General features: G+C 50.8%; 1 protein-coding gene across 6 annotated transcripts in view; it reads left to right on the forward strand.

Annotated features, from left to right (window-relative positions):
* Nucleotides 1-16,297, forward strand: part of SUFU (SUFU negative regulator of hedgehog signaling) — a 105,841-nt gene that overhangs the window by 71,242 nt on the left and 18,302 nt on the right. For 4 of the 6 annotated variants that reach the window (XR_015155264.1, XM_086377476.1, XM_086377479.1 and 1 more), the window contains exons 7-8: nt 1,950-2,106; nt 3,918-4,029. Coding sequence is in view for 4 of the 6 variants with exons in the window: in XM_086377476.1 (XP_086233602.1) it covers nt 1,950-2,106; nt 3,918-4,029 (269 nt within the window). In the remaining 2 variants the exon portion in view is untranslated. The remainder of the gene's footprint in view (nt 1-1,949; nt 2,107-3,917; nt 4,030-16,297) is intronic. The other 2 variants (XR_015155265.1, XM_086377477.1) reach the window with 1 other exon arrangement.

The raw sequence follows: 16,297 nt of genomic DNA on the forward strand, positions 1-16,297 counted from the left end.
AAGAACTGGAACCACATGGCTGTGTTTCCCTAAGCCCTTGTTCTGCAGCCACACTGGGATCCAGCACAGGGCATCGTGGGCTGTTGCTTTGGCCCCTGTCCTAAGTGCCAAGTGCTAAGAAAGCACCCAGTCTTTAAGCTACTAGGATAAGCAGCCTGTCCTTGCTCTACATACCGAGAACAGTTCTCCTTTCTAGTCTTCAGGCATCCCTAAGGCCAGCCAGCAGGACCCAGAGCACTAGTGTTCTTTAAAAGCAAGCAAAGCACCTCGGTGTGCGCCCAGTGGGAGCTGCTCTGTGCTCACTTGTGTCTCTGGGGTCTACTTGCAGCTGGTTTGTTTTAGAGCTGCTCCTGGCCCTTTGCTCCACACTCTACCACTAGCCAGTTGTGTGCGGGAACAAGTCCCCAGATTCCTCGGCATCTTTACCCTTTCTTGTTTACTCATAAAGTAAGTGGGCTGAGCTCATTGAGCCAAGAGATGTCTTCAGCTTCTTGCTTAGATGAGGGGCCCCAAGGTGGCCAGTGGAGAAGGAAAAACATAGACTCTATCCTGAGCAAACCTGCACGCCCCTGCCTAGGGCACAGAGAGCCACTCCCTGTTGTCAACTCAGAATCCTCAGCTTTGCCTGGGCTGATGGGAGCCCTGGAGATGGGGAGAGGGGGGCTGATGGGAAGGAGGCATCAGGCCAGGGCCACCTGCTGACGGTGTCCAGAAACAAGGACCCTCTCTGTAGGCTTACCTTGTGCTTTCTGAACAGGCTCCCCAGCCAAGCAGCAGGCCAGTATGGGCCTGTGGAGCCATGGGGAGAAGGTCCCCAGACAGGGAGGAGCAGATTCTAATTGAGGTCCTGACTCAGGAGCTTTATTTGGCCCACATGACTGTTTATGAACGAGGTTGCAGGAGCCTCCCAGATGACCTTTCATCCAAAGCCCAACAGCACAACTGTATTTTACCGGAAATCCCAGGGTATTTGTGTTCACCTCTTCCTTGAGACCATTTGGAGAGTGTTTGGACTCCACAATATCAAGGCCTGTGCGAAGGCAGGACCTCTGGTGGAGCTTGCAGATGCTCACCGCCCTCCCGGCCGCCAGTTCAGTCTAAGAAATGGAAAAGAATCTCCATCCAGAATCGTTGGCCAAACAAGTCAGCAATGCTGCAGGGAAAGTCCTGCCCTTCTGCTCTCTGGGGGCTCGTCACCGTGTGACCACACCCTCTGCTGTTGGAAGAAGAAACTGCAGGTGTGGAGCTGGAGAGGTGGAGCTGAGTCCCAGTCTCTCCCGCCTGTGGCTGGCTTCCACACTGGCCTCTGGAGCAGGGCCGGGTGATCAGTCAGCAGAGGAAGGACTGTGCCTTTCCTCCAGGAGGTAGTTCCTGGCCCTGCTACGTCAGCTCCATAGGCCAGCACAGGGTGGGCAGAGTCAGGGCTCTGAAACAGGTGTGAAGGTCACTATACTGGAAGTCTAATGAGTGAGGAGAAGCTTCCCTTGGGATTTTCATTCTTCCCAGCTCCCCTAACTCCTGGTTCTCCTGGAGGAGCCCAGTGGCTGGCAGAGACTGTCACTCGTTAGTAACCAGGGCAGAATAGAGTCAGGAATCCTGTTCTTCTGACACCTGTCCCGTGCTTAGCTCTTACTCATGCTCGTGCTTGGTCCCTAAGTCATGTCCAGCTCTTTGTGACCCCATGGACTGTAGCCCACCAGGCTCCTCTGTCCCTGGGATTCTCCAGGCAAGAATACTGGAGTGGATTGCCATCTCCTTCTCCAAAGTATCTTCCCTACCGAGGGGTCGAGCCCACCTCTCCCACATTGGCAGGTAGATTCTTACTGCTGAGCCACCAAGGAAGCCCTTAGCTCTTATTGAAGCTCAGTAAATATGGGCAAGCAAATATGGGTGGTGACCTTGGGCCACTGGTTGGCTGAAGGAACTCTGGCTCTTTGGTTCTTTCCAAGCAGGAGCGAGTTGACAAAGGCATCGAGACAGACGGCTCCAACCTGAGTGGTGTCAGTGCCAAGTGCGCCTGGGATGACCTGAGCCGGCCCCCCGAGGATGACGAGGACAGCCGGAGCATCTGCGTGGGCGCTCAGCCCCGGCGGCTCTCCGGCAAAGGTGGGGGCTTTGCCTTCCCCTTGCCCAGGCTGGGTTTTAGCATTTCTTGGCAGTATTTAAACCGCCAGTGAGATCTCCAGCAAGGTGGAATGGAGGGAGCTTTAGTGACCCATTTCTCCTGGGTTTTGTGTGTATGTATTTCACATTGTACCTCCAGCAGGGACCATTGTGTTTTAGGTTTGCCCCTTGCAATCTGAGGTCAGGGAGGTGAGTGGAAGCCCTAGAACAGTTACAGGAAATGACCATAGTCCACCCAAGTGCAGGAGAACAAGCCCTGGCCACCCACAGAATTGACACAGGGCCCAGCTCTAGCCTGAAAGCCATGCCAAACCCGAGGATCATACTGGCCTCAGCTCTGCCCAGGCCTCTGATGGGAAAGGCCTGAGTATGAGACCAGTTTATAGACTCTACCCGCCCCCCCCCCCACATACACACTGTCTTGCAGATACAAAGTAAGGGCAGGGGCAAGCACCCTTACCTCTGAACCTAGGCGGGTGGGCCTTGGAGAAGGAGGGTATGGCTCTCCTGTTGGAAGCTCAGCATGCTAGTCTTGGCTAGAGAAGCAGTCATGGTTTTAAAGAAAGGGCATCCCTAACTATCTTCAAAAGAAAAGCAGCCATATATAAAGACATGTGCTTATAGCTGCTCTACTTCCTTTCTCTATGCTTCCCCCTTTCTTTATGTTTTGAAGAGTAAGAAACTTGGTCCTGCATAAAATACAAACACATGTGATAGCAATTATAAAAGGTTTTCTTTCCATAAAGAACAACTTAAACCCCTCATGCAAATATCTGACCCTTTTCTTTCCTTCCTGCTTGTTCTAATGATGTGCCAAGCCCCAGGGAGGTTCTGAGAGACTGTACAGTTATTAGACTCATTCAGTTGCTTTTGCGAAAAAGAGCTAATTTAAGGAAGGATTCACAGCTTTGTCCAAAATTTCAACCATTATTGGCTATTTTTAAAAAATTCTTTTAAGTAAGATCCATGAGGCTGTAACAAACAGCTAGAAAAATCACTAATCATGTTCAGCATCTACCCTAAGCCCACCCTTTGATCAACCAACATTAATTTCCTTTTTAGTGTGTGTTTGCAGAAATAAGTCTTAGACCAAAATCTCAATGTAGGGGACCAGAGTAGTAAGCTTTACCCCGAAGACCAGCAAAGCATCTTGCAAAGAAATAATTCCACCAAGAGACTCTTTTCTCACCTCCTGGTCCTTGGCAGATCTGTGAAGAGGCAGGGTTCCCTGGGATGGGACCAAGGTGGGAAGATGACTCAGCATCCCACTGACCTGGCCCCAGGGGAAAGGGTGTCAAGACCAGACACCAGCTGACTACCCCGAACCCAGAAACTTGTGTCAGGGACGCCTGCCCGTTCATGGCAGAGCACTTGCAGCCGTTACTGGCATCCAGTAAGTGGGAAGAATTCCTGGGTGGTCTTGGGCAGCGGCTGTCTTGTGAGTCACTGTCTGGACCCATGTTAGGGGTAAGCCTAGGGCCTGTGACACAAGAAAAGAAGGACAGTGGAGGAGAGCCCTGCCTTGGAAGGCGCCCTTCTGTGGTCCAGGGGCCATTCCTCATCTTCTACAAGCATGGTGTTCTTCAGACCAAAAGTTTGGGGAGCACACAATGCCTCATCTGCCCCGTGTCCTCATGCTGCACTCAGATCTCACAGCTGATAGCTGGAGTGGCCTCAAGACCAACCTTCTCGGGGGCCTTTCCCCAGCACATCTGCAGAGCTAGGCTCTAAAGACGGGAATGGAGCTGCTGGGGCCCAGAGACCCATTGGGTAACTTGGTGGTGTCATTGCAGACACAGAGCAGATCCGGGAGACCTTGAGGAGAGGACTTGAGATCAACAGCAAACCCGTCCTTCCGCCAATCAACCCTCAGCGACAGAACGGCCTCACCCACGACCGGGCCCCGTAAGTTGCCCACCCACAGAGGGGGTCAGTCCAGCTTCCTGACAGCAGTGTCCCGAGACTGGGACACGGGAGCAGTTCTGTCCTTCAGATCCTGTCCCTATGCCTTGCATGAGAGAGAACAATGCCCAGAGGCCTTTCTGGATGGACTCAGGGTCTCTGGGGCACACAGATCCATGGTCATAAGGGCCTCGGAGGGGACCCAGCAGAGCAGAAATATAAACAACAGTAAATATTTACACGGGCTGTGTGAGCAGATGGGAGGCCAAGTTGGGGCGAAATCTGACTTGGGGCCTCCCAGCCTTGTGGGAGCCCATTGTGCTGAGCACCATTCCCCTCCTTATCTCGGCCTCGGCCAGAGTTGCCCTTCCTTCCTTCCTGGAGCCTGGTCTCCGGCTGATAGCTGCAACCCCAGGGGCCTCCCTGTCTGGCCAGCCCCAGACTGGACGCCTGCTGCTGAGGCCCTTCTTCCTGCCTCCTTTCCAGGGGGCCCAGGGAAGGTAAGTCCTCTCAGGCCTCTGCTATCTGTCCACGAGCTCTTCAGAGAGACTTTTGACCACCTGAGAGGTCAGATCTACTTCCTGCTGACCTCTCCTCTTCTGCTGGGGACAAATGGTAGGCAGAGCTGGAGCTGGGCACCCCCCGCCTCTGCCCTTGGTCCCAGGGCAACTCCAGGGAATAGCTGCTGGCAGGGGCAGCCTGGGAACTGGCAGCCCAGAGCAGGAACCCTGCCTGCCAGAGAGGAAGTTGCTGTGTCCTGGGCTAAAAGGGAGGCGGACCACTCCTGCAGGTCCAGGGTGATCCATTCTTCTTCTGAGAAGTCTTTATTACACATTCGCTGTGTGGCAGGCTCAGGACCCAGAGGGCCATCTGGGGTGTAGGCTCTTTTGGGAACACATGAACTGAATGAATTAATTAATTGGCATGATTCTGGCTGTGGATGTAATTTGTTGGAATTAGTTACTTTGAATTTTCTATCTTCAGTTCCTCATCCATGACCCCCAGAAGCGGTAGTGATTTAATGTGCTACAGAAGGGACAAGTCAGCATGATCTTGAGTAGTTAGGGAGGGCTTCCTGGAGGAGGAAGTACATGAGATGGGCCTTGAAGGTGCCCTAGAATTTTAACAAGCAGGAGATGGAGCTGACGGGGATGGAACAGGGAAGACCTGGCTGGTTAAAGTTGAGACTGGAACCTGGGAGCAGATTGTGGAGTAGGGAGAGTTGCTCTGGCTGCCTGAGGTGGCCCACCTGGTGAATCTGCCATCCAGAAGCCATGAGAGTGGAGCTCTTTGGCAAAAGCCTGGAGAAGCCTCCACTGTACCTCTGAGCAGCTTTTAACTCTAGCCAATGGGTTTCTGCAGCCAGCTGCCTTGAAGGAGCTGGCCGAAGGCACCATCCTCCCCTGGCAGCTGCAGAGGGCCAGGCAGAGTCATGGGGCATCTGGAAACTCTCCACCTGGGAGTCTGGCTCCCATCCCAGGGCCATACTTCTTCCCATGCCCTGAGCTGGGCCTCTTCCTCTGGGCCCTGTTGGCACTGGTGGGAGGTTGGGAGGTACTTGTAGGCTCAAAGGCTCAAACAGATTGCCCCATAACTTGCAGATGGTCTTAGTTCAGATGGCCCCTCCACCTCTGAAGGTCTAGGTTTCTGGGCAGAAGGGCAGGGGCTCCTGTGGAGGTACCCCACTTACCCCTGTTATATATCTGGAACAAGCCTGAACCCTCACGCCCTGTCTTGGGCATACTTCCAGCTGCTGCAGCCCCAGCAACCTTTTGCTGGGCTCAAGATTCTTGGGTGCTTAACTCTAGCCCAGACTCAGTCTGCTGAGCAGTAAGGATCGGACCTGGTCCATGGGCCGTCTGCAGACAAGGCAGAGCTGCAGCCTCCACTCTGGCCTGAACTGGCTGAGCTACAGAGAGATGGATGAGAGTAGAGCAGAGGTGCAACGCTCTGGGGTCCTCTCCCCTCCCTGCAGCTCAGGGACCCAGTCACATCTCTAAGGCACTGGAATCTGCAGTCTGAAGGGAGTTGGCACCGTCTCCTCTAAGGTCATTGGTCCTAGTTACCAATCTGCTAGCATTTGGTTGAGAACTGGTTTCTCCTCCTTCCCCAAGAACATTTTCCAACACCACCCCCTGCCCCCTAGTCTCCAGCTCCCTGTTATCTCAGGATCAGTGGTGGTGGACTCGATTCACATTAGCAAGCACGAGTGTAATATCTGTGCTGCCCACCCTGGGAGCTGACCCCATTTCAGATAAACCGCCTGGATCGTGACTGAGAAAGCCAACCCAAAACATGCTGGCACCAGTGTTTGCTTCTCTCCCTGCGGGGGCACAATGGGCACAGGCTGTGTTGTGTCTTTGTGTCCAGTTTTCCTTTAGTCAGGCTTTCTGGGTGGGGACTCTGAGATGTGGTCCTCATGGGGCCAAACGTGATTTGAGGAGGCTGTGGAGATAGAGCGGAGAAGCAGAAGAGCCCGTGGAGCCTGGCCATGAGCAGCGAGGCTCTGGCCTGCCTGGGGGACTCGGACACTCGCTCTTTCCCATCTCAGTAGCAGCCAGCACTACTGGTGAAGCGTGTGAGCCAGGTCATGTTCCAAGGACTTTGTATTAATACCACCCTCGTGGTCACTCTGTGAAGTAGATAATATTATTATCCCCCTTTTCTAGGTGAGGAGGCTGAGGTACAGAAAGGCTAATAAGTGATTTGGTGAGGAAAGGGTGGCACTTAGGGCTGTCCCTCAGCTGTTAACACGGTATTAACTCCTCACGCCACGCTCAGGGCCCATGTGAGGGGCACCCCAGACCTGTCTCTCCCCCTCCCAGGCCGACCCCTTCTCACGAGTCGGAGCATGAATAGAAACCTCTCCCTTGAGGCCAAGGTGCAGGCTAAAGCCCCGAGTTAGAAGCTTACTGTTTGTATTTAACTCAAGGAGGACATGCTGCCAGCCTCAGTGCTTCCAAATCCCTGAGATAATGAAATGTGTCATAATTGGCTCATTTATACCACAATTCCTTCTTGACACGAAGCCTTGTTGCCCTCATGTTCAGAAACAAAATCAGCCGTACCTCTGGCCTCTCCACCGCTTCAGGGCTAGGGGATTTCTTTCTTTCTTGAGGCCTCACTTCCTGCTTCCCAGAAAGGCAGGCCCCTCTGGGTAACCTGCTTCTCTCCCACTCGCCCCTGCCAGCCCTCCTCCCACCGCCTTCCCAGAAGGGGAGCCCTTGGCCCTCTTTGGGGCTTCTTCCAGCGTTTCACAACCCCTGCATTCCAGCCGTGAAATTTGTATCTGGCTTTTCCCAAGATGATCAGTTGAGAAAAGCCTCCTTCGGCTTGCTGGCGCCTCCTTTCCCACTGCCCGCCCGCGTGAGTTTGGGAAGCAGCTCCTCTGTGCCACTGAGGGGAGCCCAGCTTAGGCACTGTGCCTGCCAGCATTTGTAAGGACCTGGGTCAAGGAGGGGAAAAGTCACTGGCATCCCGTGTCTGAGGTGGCTGGCTTAGACGCGGACTGTGGTACGGAGCCCGGCCTTTGCTCCCCAGGCTCCGCACAGGGACTGGGAGATGAGCGTGGTCAGGTGCACTGCATGGCGAGGCTCGTCTCTCTGTAAACTTGCTCCAGTGCTGAGAAGCTGCCTCGGTGTACCAGCCCTCCTCCTTTTCCCTCTGCAGTGACTCACTGACCGAGGCTGGGGGACCTCTAGGGAGCTTTCTGGATCACATAACAACGCCCCCCACCCCTCTAAAGAGGGACAGGGCTCCTGGGTGTGTGTGCACATGTGTTGGTAGGGAAGGTTCCCGGCTGTGGGAGAAACCCTTTGTGGTGAGGTATCTTTAAAAAGCACACTAACCATCATCACTGAGCTCTTTCAGTCTTCTGGAATTGCACCAGCAGCATTTAAGGCTTTTTTTCTTGTTGCCTTAACTTTCTGAAAAATTAAAGTTTTGTAGCATGGCGTCTCCCGTCATGGCATTGTCAGCTGTACCTTCCCCCCAGCATGCCCCAGAACACAACGTGCGTTTCTCTCCACTTTAATGAGTGTCTCCGCTCCCATCTGTTTGGCCGTTTGAAGAGGGGGTCCCTACTGCCTCAGTCCTTGTCTTGAAGAGCTTGTGACCTGGCCAAGGAGTCATTCTTTAAAGAAAACTGTGTTTTGTTTTCAGGCTTCCCAGGTGGCGCTAGTGGTAAAGAACCTGCCTACCAATGCCAATGCAGGAGATGTAAGAGACGCAGGTTTGATCCCTGGGTGGGAAGATCCCCTGGAGAAGGAAATGGCAACCCACTCCAGTTTCTTGCCTGGAGAATCCCATGGACAGAGGAGCCTGGTGGGCTACAGTCCATAGGGTCGCAAAGAGTCAGACATGACTGAAGCGACTTAGCACGCATGTGTTTTGTTTTGTTCAGCCTATGAGGCCCATGAAGATTAATTAGAAGAAGACAATATCTCGTTTGCATCCAGTGAATTGGGTGAAGGAAGGTGAGTTTCCATCTGGGAAAACAGCCGGGCTGTTGACGTCACTTCCCGCACGCAGGGCAGGCCTGGATAACCCTGCTCCGGGGGCTCCATCGTGTCAGCACAGTGGCCCGCCAGGAGCCCACGTGTCACGTTGGCTCCCCTCACCCCTCCCACACTGGGGAAGTACGGTTGTTTTCACTGGAGAGAAAACCCAAAAGAAAAAGAAACAGCCCTGTTCTCAGGGCCCCTGCCAGGCCCCACAGGGCTGACGAGGGGAAGGGCCCAGGCTCTTGTGAGCCACTGTTGTCTTGCTGAGCGCTTGCCTTTACGTGCCCTTCTCAGAAATACACATTTGAAAGGGCAGAACGAGGGCTCCAAAGTGCTCCTGCCTGGGTGAATTTCTGTTTGAACTCCATTCTCTGTCCACTTCCCCAAAGAGGTGAAGCTGGGGCCATTGTTAATGCCCCAGCCTCAGAGTTCATGGCCAGCACGTCGAAATTCTCAGTCCACGCTGCATCTCCTCCTCCTTGAGTTGCACAATCAGGAGTATTTTTATCACCCATCCTTGATCCTCAGTGTCACCCAACACTTGAGCAGTGAGTCACTTCTCCAGGGAAGGGAAAAGGAAGGCTCAAAGGTGAGAGCTAGAGAGAGGAAATGACTCAGTGTCTCAGGAAACAGAAAGCCAAGGGCTCTAACTGGAGCTGGCTCATTCAGGAGCGCAGGGGTCCTCGTCCCCGACCCGAGTCAGACCACGGGGCTGCAGGGTGGAGGTCCCGGGTGCCCGGAGGAGTTAGTAGTTGATGGAGGGATCCACCAACCTTAACATGATGCTTCCTCACTCTGATTTCTTCACCTACACTCCATCCCACTCTTCTATCATCACATTTTTCTCCTTGGGATGTTCACAGTGAAAATACTGCATTTTGTCATTTGGCTGTTGGTGTTGGCCTTGTACCCCTGTGTCATCCTCATCAGAGAATTTGTCTGGACTCAGCGGTAACAGCACCTGTGGAGTTAAGCTGGGCCCTCACTCCCACCCACACCCGTCCCAGTCCTGCCCTGAAGGGAGACCTGCAAGTGCTTTTCAGCGCTTTAGTCAGCAATCTGAAAGCAAAAGGAACAATCTCCCAGGCCAGTGGGCAGAAGCCAGAGGTTGGACTGGGCTCAGCAGGCCAAACCCACTTCACTTTTGAATCGTTGCCAAGCCGGGTGCCCTGGTTCCTGTTGCCTGGCGTCCCCAAGGAGAAGGCCTCAAGTCGCATAGCCAGTGCAGACGTCATCACTGTCACAGGACTGGGATTGTGGCTAAAAGGAGTCACGGTGGCTGGGCTCCTCTCCTTTCTACACTTGCTGCCATTGATAGAATATGACCAACACCCTTAGGCTAACATGGAAAAATTAAGACTTTTCAATCTGTTGAGAGCAGAGTGCAGAGGAAACATGGCTACGGTTCTGTCAACCTGTGAAGTGTGGGTAGGGTGACCAGAAGCATGTACTGCGATCTGTGCAGCGCTAGAAACAAGGAGTCTCTCCTGCCGTTGGAAGGAGAAGGCGTGTTAGGATATATAAAAAGTCCCCTTATACAGTGGGAAGTGTAAATATAGAATGTTATATAGACAGGTGGTAAAAAAGAAAGAAATGGGAAGATTGAGATCAGTTGCTGAATTACTGAGGCGTGCCTCTGAGCCATCCCGTAAGCCATTGCTCAGTGTTCCCAGTACAGGAAGGATCCTGGGTTGGACAGGTTCTGTGGCCAAGCAGGCATTTTTACTAAGTATCACCATCTGCCAGGCCCTATATTGTGGATTACTTTTGTCCCCATTTTACAAACTAGAACACAGAGGCTTAGCTAGATTTTATAACTTATCCTGGGTCAATGAGCCAAGATTAAGAAGGTTCAGACCCAAAATTTGAACTTTGGGTTTTTTGAATCCAGATCCAGGCCTCATCACCACTAGGTGCTGCCTGTAAAAGAGGATAAAAGTAGAGGAGGTGTCTGCCCCTCCTCAGGAAAAAATAACTGGAAAGAAGGCCACAGAAGTCTCCGAACCAGTGCACAGAGTAAAGTTGATGTTAGTTTGCCTGCAAACTCCTGAAGGTGACAGATCATAGAGAAGCACACTGAAAAATAAAGTGAAATCTGCTAGAAGATATGCTCCATCAAATGAGTGAAGAAAATACTCAGGAAACAAGAAACGGGATCCCCCATGAGAAAGAGGGGAGAGGAATTGCCAGCGTGAAGGTGAAGGGTGATCCCGTGAGGACACCTATGTAGCAAGAATGGAGGGCAGTGAGTTCAGACTGGAGTCATTTGGAAGGATCCTCTGGAGAAATGTCTTTAAAAAGATAAAATTGATAAATATTTGCTCTATTTGAAAGTCTTGGGACAATCTGCAGGCCATTGGTAGTTAGTTTAGGATTGAATTATTGAAATTCATAGAAAACAATACAGTTATTAAATACAAGAAAAATAGAAAATTATGCTAAAAAGGAAAAGTAATCATAGTATATACTCCATGAAAGTGAAGTGAAAGTGAAAGTTGCTCAGTCATGTCTGACTCTTTTCAACCCCATGGACTGTAGCCTGCCAGGCTTCTCTGTCCATGGACTTCTCCAAGCAAGAATACTGGAGTGGGTAGCTGTTCCCTTCTCCAGGGGATCTTCCCAACCCAGGGACAGAACTCAGGTCTCCCACATTGCACGCGGCTTGTTTACCAGCTGAACTACCAGGGAAGCTCAGTTGTAAATAGCATTAGTATTGTATAATAACATCAACGCTTAATACTGATCCAAACAAACTTACGGCACAGTTATCTTGGGAAGGAGGGAGTATGAGATGAAAGCGAGCTAAAGGCTCATCTTCCGTAGCAGGAAGTCAATGGCTATAGCCCAAAAAGGGAATAACGGGAAGTGGAAAGTACGTTAGAGGTATTGAGGAAAGTCAAAGAAGTGATACTGTAGGAGCTGTTACAGCTTACCCTGCGTAGTGAAAAGAATGACATATTCCAGGTAGAAATCACAGAACTGGCACAGAACTGGTAATCCCTGCTCACTCAGAGGAACTTCAGCTTCCCCAGCATCAGGCCAAGAGCTCAAGGTGAGCGTTGGATAGCTGTCTGACAGGCCTCCTGAGAGCATCTTGCCGTGGGGTGAAGGAGTTGATGGAGTGCCTCACGTGCCCCTGACTGACTGGCAGAGAGGCCGGCACCATGGGCGTGACAGGTCCTTGGGACAAAGTACTTAGGCAGAGCAGGGTTTAGGAGGGAAAACCCTGGGCCCTGTCAGAACACTGCTTGGTCAGTGGTCCCCAGAGGGAGGGTCCCTACAACCTTGTAAGGGACTTTGTTGGGGATTGAGTGAGGAGGGATTCCTGTGGCTAAGCTTGGAAGATACTGGCTTACACAAAGTGAAACTGGTTGGTTTGCCCTCCATAGTCCTCCTCAGATTCCTCGAAATGCCAGCATTTTGTGAACCTCTCATCTGAGACACAGTGTGCTGCATCCAGCCCTTGCCACATCTGCTTTTCTAAAAGTGTGTCTTAAATTAAAATTCCATTGAATGCCCTTTGGGAAGCCCTGCTGTGGTTTCTAGGAAGCAATTCTTTTTAAGAGTTCAGGGGAAAAAAATAGATGTGTCTTTGTGGCCTTGGAAACCCCAGAAGGAAAGACCACTCAAAGGGATGGGAGGCTCTTAAGAATAAATATTGTGGTTATATGTTTGCTGGCATCAGGAAGACCTAGGGGTTTTGTCTCAGCCCTTTATTACCTCATTGTTCGATTTGGGTCTAGTTATTTAAGTATCTGGGTTTCCGTTTCTTCGTCTATAAAATGGGAAAAATAATACCTATTTATAAGGTTGTTATACGGTTCATGAGGTTCTCAAGGCAAGGATACTGAAGTGGTTTGCCATTCTCTTCTCTAGTGGACCACGTTTTGTCAGAACTCTCCATCGTGACCTGTCCATCTTGGGTGGCCCTGCATGGGTTGGCTCATAGCTTCATTGAGTTATGTAGGACTGTGACCCATGTGGTCATTTTGACTAGTTTTCTGTTATTGTGGTCCTGATGCTGGGAAGGACTGAGGGGAGGAGGAGAAGGGGGCGACAGAGGATGAGATGGTTGGATGGCATCACCAACGCTATGGACACGAGTTTGAGCAAGCTCCGGAAGATGGTGAAGGACAGGGAAGGCTGGTGTGCTGCAGTCCATGGGGTCACAAAGAGTCAGACGTGACTTAGTGACTGAACAGCAACAGTAGGGTTGTTACAGGAAGGAAAGGAACAGATATATACAGGGTTAGCATAGGGCCTGGCTTCATAGTTGCGCTTCCCAGGCAGTGCGATGGTAAAGAACCCGCCTGCCGATGCAGGAGGTGCAGCAGACATGGGTTCTATCCCTGGGTCTGGAAGATCCGCTGGAGTAGGAAATGACTTCATAGTTGGTACCTTTTATTATTATTGTGGATAGTCCCCTGAAAACTGAAAGGAGGTGTAATATCTCTGGGGACCAGTACAGATATGTAGAGAAGTCTTTATGTAACTCAGAATATTTTTGAAGAATTTGAACAAAAGCTAGAAGTATGTTAGACCAACAAGAAAAGCTGAAACTCAAGAAGAGCTAAGTCTTGCAAAAAAAGTGCTATGATCAGCAAAAAGGACTATTTTTTATACTTCTGTTTAGAATGAGAAGAAGAAAACCTAGGTCCTGTTGTTTGGACAGAGCGATGTTAATCAGAGACAGAGAGGCAGCAAAAATTTACTCTACTTCTGTTAGCTTCCATCTCAAATAGAATGGTTATCAGACTAGGAAGAATCACAAAGGCATTGATAAAAGAGGATTGAAGCCATGATTTCCAGTCTCCTGGTCCACATGTATTGCACCCCAGAATACCAGTCCAATTGGCAGATGAGATTCAGAAAGCTGGTGTCAGTAATCTCTGAGGGAATGGGAGAGAGGTGTTGGCAGACTGAAAGCACTCAGAAGTTCCAAGATGCGAAAAGCATCTTTCACTCTCTAGACTAGCGAGCTTAGTGTCAACTCACAGGGAAAACTCTGGGCTAGATTGTTCAGTGAGTAGGCTGTGAACACTCCCTAAGGAAAAACAGTGAGGCTTGCTTTCACAGAGAGTCAGGCCTGCCGGACCTTCCTCACTGCCTTTTTAGAAACACTTAACCTATTTCTACCTGGTAGATAAAGGAAGTGCTATAGACCTCATATAGGTGGGGGTAAGCAAGACATTTGGAGAGTGTCTTCTGACATCATCGTTGGCAAGACACAGAAATGTCTACAGACCATCCAGGAGGGTGAGGGACGACGTAGCGGTGGAATGGTTGGGTTGATTACAACCGGTAGGATGCACATACCCGAAGAGTAATGATGTCAGTCTGTCAGCCCGTCTGCCTGGCCCTGTCCTGTTCACTGTTTAATCAAAGCCTGGGGTGAGAACATGGATGGCAAGTTTATCAGTTTTGTCAGTGACGTGAAGTCGGGGGAAACGCCAATATGATGTGTGCCAGAGCCAGGTTTCAGAAATATCCGGACCGCTCGAAACCCTAGCTGAGTAACAGCAGAGTTCTGTTTCAAGCTCCAAATCATCTAGAGTACACACAGGCGGGGGAAGAAGAGGTTTAAGCTCAGTCCATGGGAGAAAGCCTGAGGGGGATTTGTTGACAGAGGGAGTGCGGTATAAGTTGGTAGCTATGACGAGGTTACAAAGAATGGACAATTTGATGACAGTTTTAATAGAAATAAAGTATCCCAAGCAAGAAAGCTCACAGTCCCTCTGTGATCTGCGCTGGTTAAACCACGTACTGTATTTCCACACATGGTACTTCACTTCTGGACATGACACTAGAGTTTGACAAGCTAGAGTGAATGCAAGGGAGAGTTACTTGGATGGATGGATGATTTAGGACCTTATCTTAAGAATATAGTTGAAAACCACAATAACAACAGCAAAGAATATCGTTGAAAGTTGGGGCCACAAATCCTGGAAGAGAAACTCTTGTTGGGCTGTGGGAGCGGCCTCGGGGATGTACAAGGCTGTCGTGGAGGATGAATTAACCTACTTCTGGCTGACTTGAGGACCAGTGGATGAGAATTGCAGGAAGGCTCATTGTGCTCATTGCGCAGGAAGGGAGCCCTGCCAGCACATCCCTCAGCAGAACAAAGGCCTCAAGGGATTTTGTTGACCTGTAGTTGGGCCTTCCCAGAATACCAGTGGTTGACCAGGGCCCACAGTGACTGCTGCCCCATCTCAGAAGTCCCCCTCCCAAGCCAAGGGTAAGGACCTTTGCTCAGAAAGGGGGACTGACTTGGCTAGAGGCACTTGGATTCTGGGCCCAGGGTAAAGGCAAATAAGTCTCTATTAAGCTATCAACATTCCTGCATGAGGAGCAGATAGACTTCTAGAGGCAGCCCGCTAACATCCTGGTAATGCCTTCCAGATACATTTTGAGTACCTACTACATCCCAGGCACTGTTTGATGCTTCACCTAAGTCATCTCATTTAATCCTTATAAGGAAAGCATATTATTATTCTTCCCACCAAGAAGATAGTAAAGCTTAGAGAGAAGTTATTTGCTCAAGGTCATATGGGACTTGAACCCCAAACCTGTGTTTATTAGCCACTCTGCCTCCCTGAGCATACTTCATCACCTGGCTCCATCTCCCCAGCAGCCCCTGGAGGTTGCCGGCCACCACGCCTTCCCTGGGAGCAGTTCTCCCCTCCAACCCCGAAGCTCTGCCTTCCCCTCCACTAGGAACTCAGAGAGAAAACAGCCCAGCTGAAAAATTAGGCCACGCTGGCGAGCACACTACTTATTTTTTTATGACTAAGATTAAGCTGACAACCGTGCAAAACATTGCAAACCTGTGTCGGCTGCAGATTTAATACCTCACCCAGCCCACACAAATAATTCATGCTTCTGCACCGATGTCCAGAAAAAACAAATCAGCAAAAAGCTGGGCTCCTGCATGTGTGCGTGCATGTGTGTGTGCGTGTGTGTGTGTGTGTGTGCGTGTGTGTGTGTGTGTGTGTATCTGCCCTGTTTCCATTGAAGCAGCAGGCCGGAAATACCCAAGCTCCAGGACTGCAGATCTAGCATTTTGCAATTTTTTTTTTTTCTCTTTAAAGATTAAAGTACGTTTTCAAATGATTGAAGGTTGGTGGGAGGTGTAAATGTGGGCACTTGTCACATTAATTCTTCAGATGATTAAGTTCTTTTCCATTTCTTTAAAGCTGTTTGCACTTGGGTTTGATGTCCTCGTTCCGGGTGAGTGTGTTGTAGCAGTTACCAAGGTGACTTTAGCTGACTTTCAACAATTTATTTTTCCCTCCAGCTTGAGACGTCTCTAGCCCTGTGTGCTGTTGATTCTGCTCTCCCAGCCCGCTGCCCCCACCCCCCAGTTGCTATTCATCCGCATTTTTGCCTGTGTCAGAGAGGCCTGCTGCCTGGCCCCATCTGGCAGCTGGGCTAGGAGCCTGGTGGTGGGTGATGTGTCTCAGAGGTGACACAGGGAAGTGATGGTGAGAGTCACACCCTGGTTCTTCCTCTTAAACTCTGACTATAGGCTTATCCCCTCTCCTGTCTGAGCCACAGTTTCCTTACCTGTACAAGAAGGGTTAACCACAGAAAAATTTACCTGGTGTAGGGTCCTACTCTGGAGCAGAGTAAGGGCTCACCAAAGAGGGCTGCTGCCTTTCCTGAGTCCTGCTCTTGTCCAAGCCCCGAGGCTGGTGTTTGGTGTTGCCTTCCTCCGAAGGGAGGCGTAGTGGCCAGGGCCTCAGGGGAAGAGAGCTGGTCAGAGGTCCGAG

This window comes from Bos grunniens, chromosome 26 (genome assembly GCF_055505025.1).
Source record: "Bos grunniens cultivar Pamir isolate PY7600 chromosome 26, Bosgru_T2T1.0, whole genome shotgun sequence".
NCBI classification, from domain to species: Eukaryota; Metazoa; Chordata; class Mammalia; order Artiodactyla; family Bovidae; genus Bos; species Bos grunniens.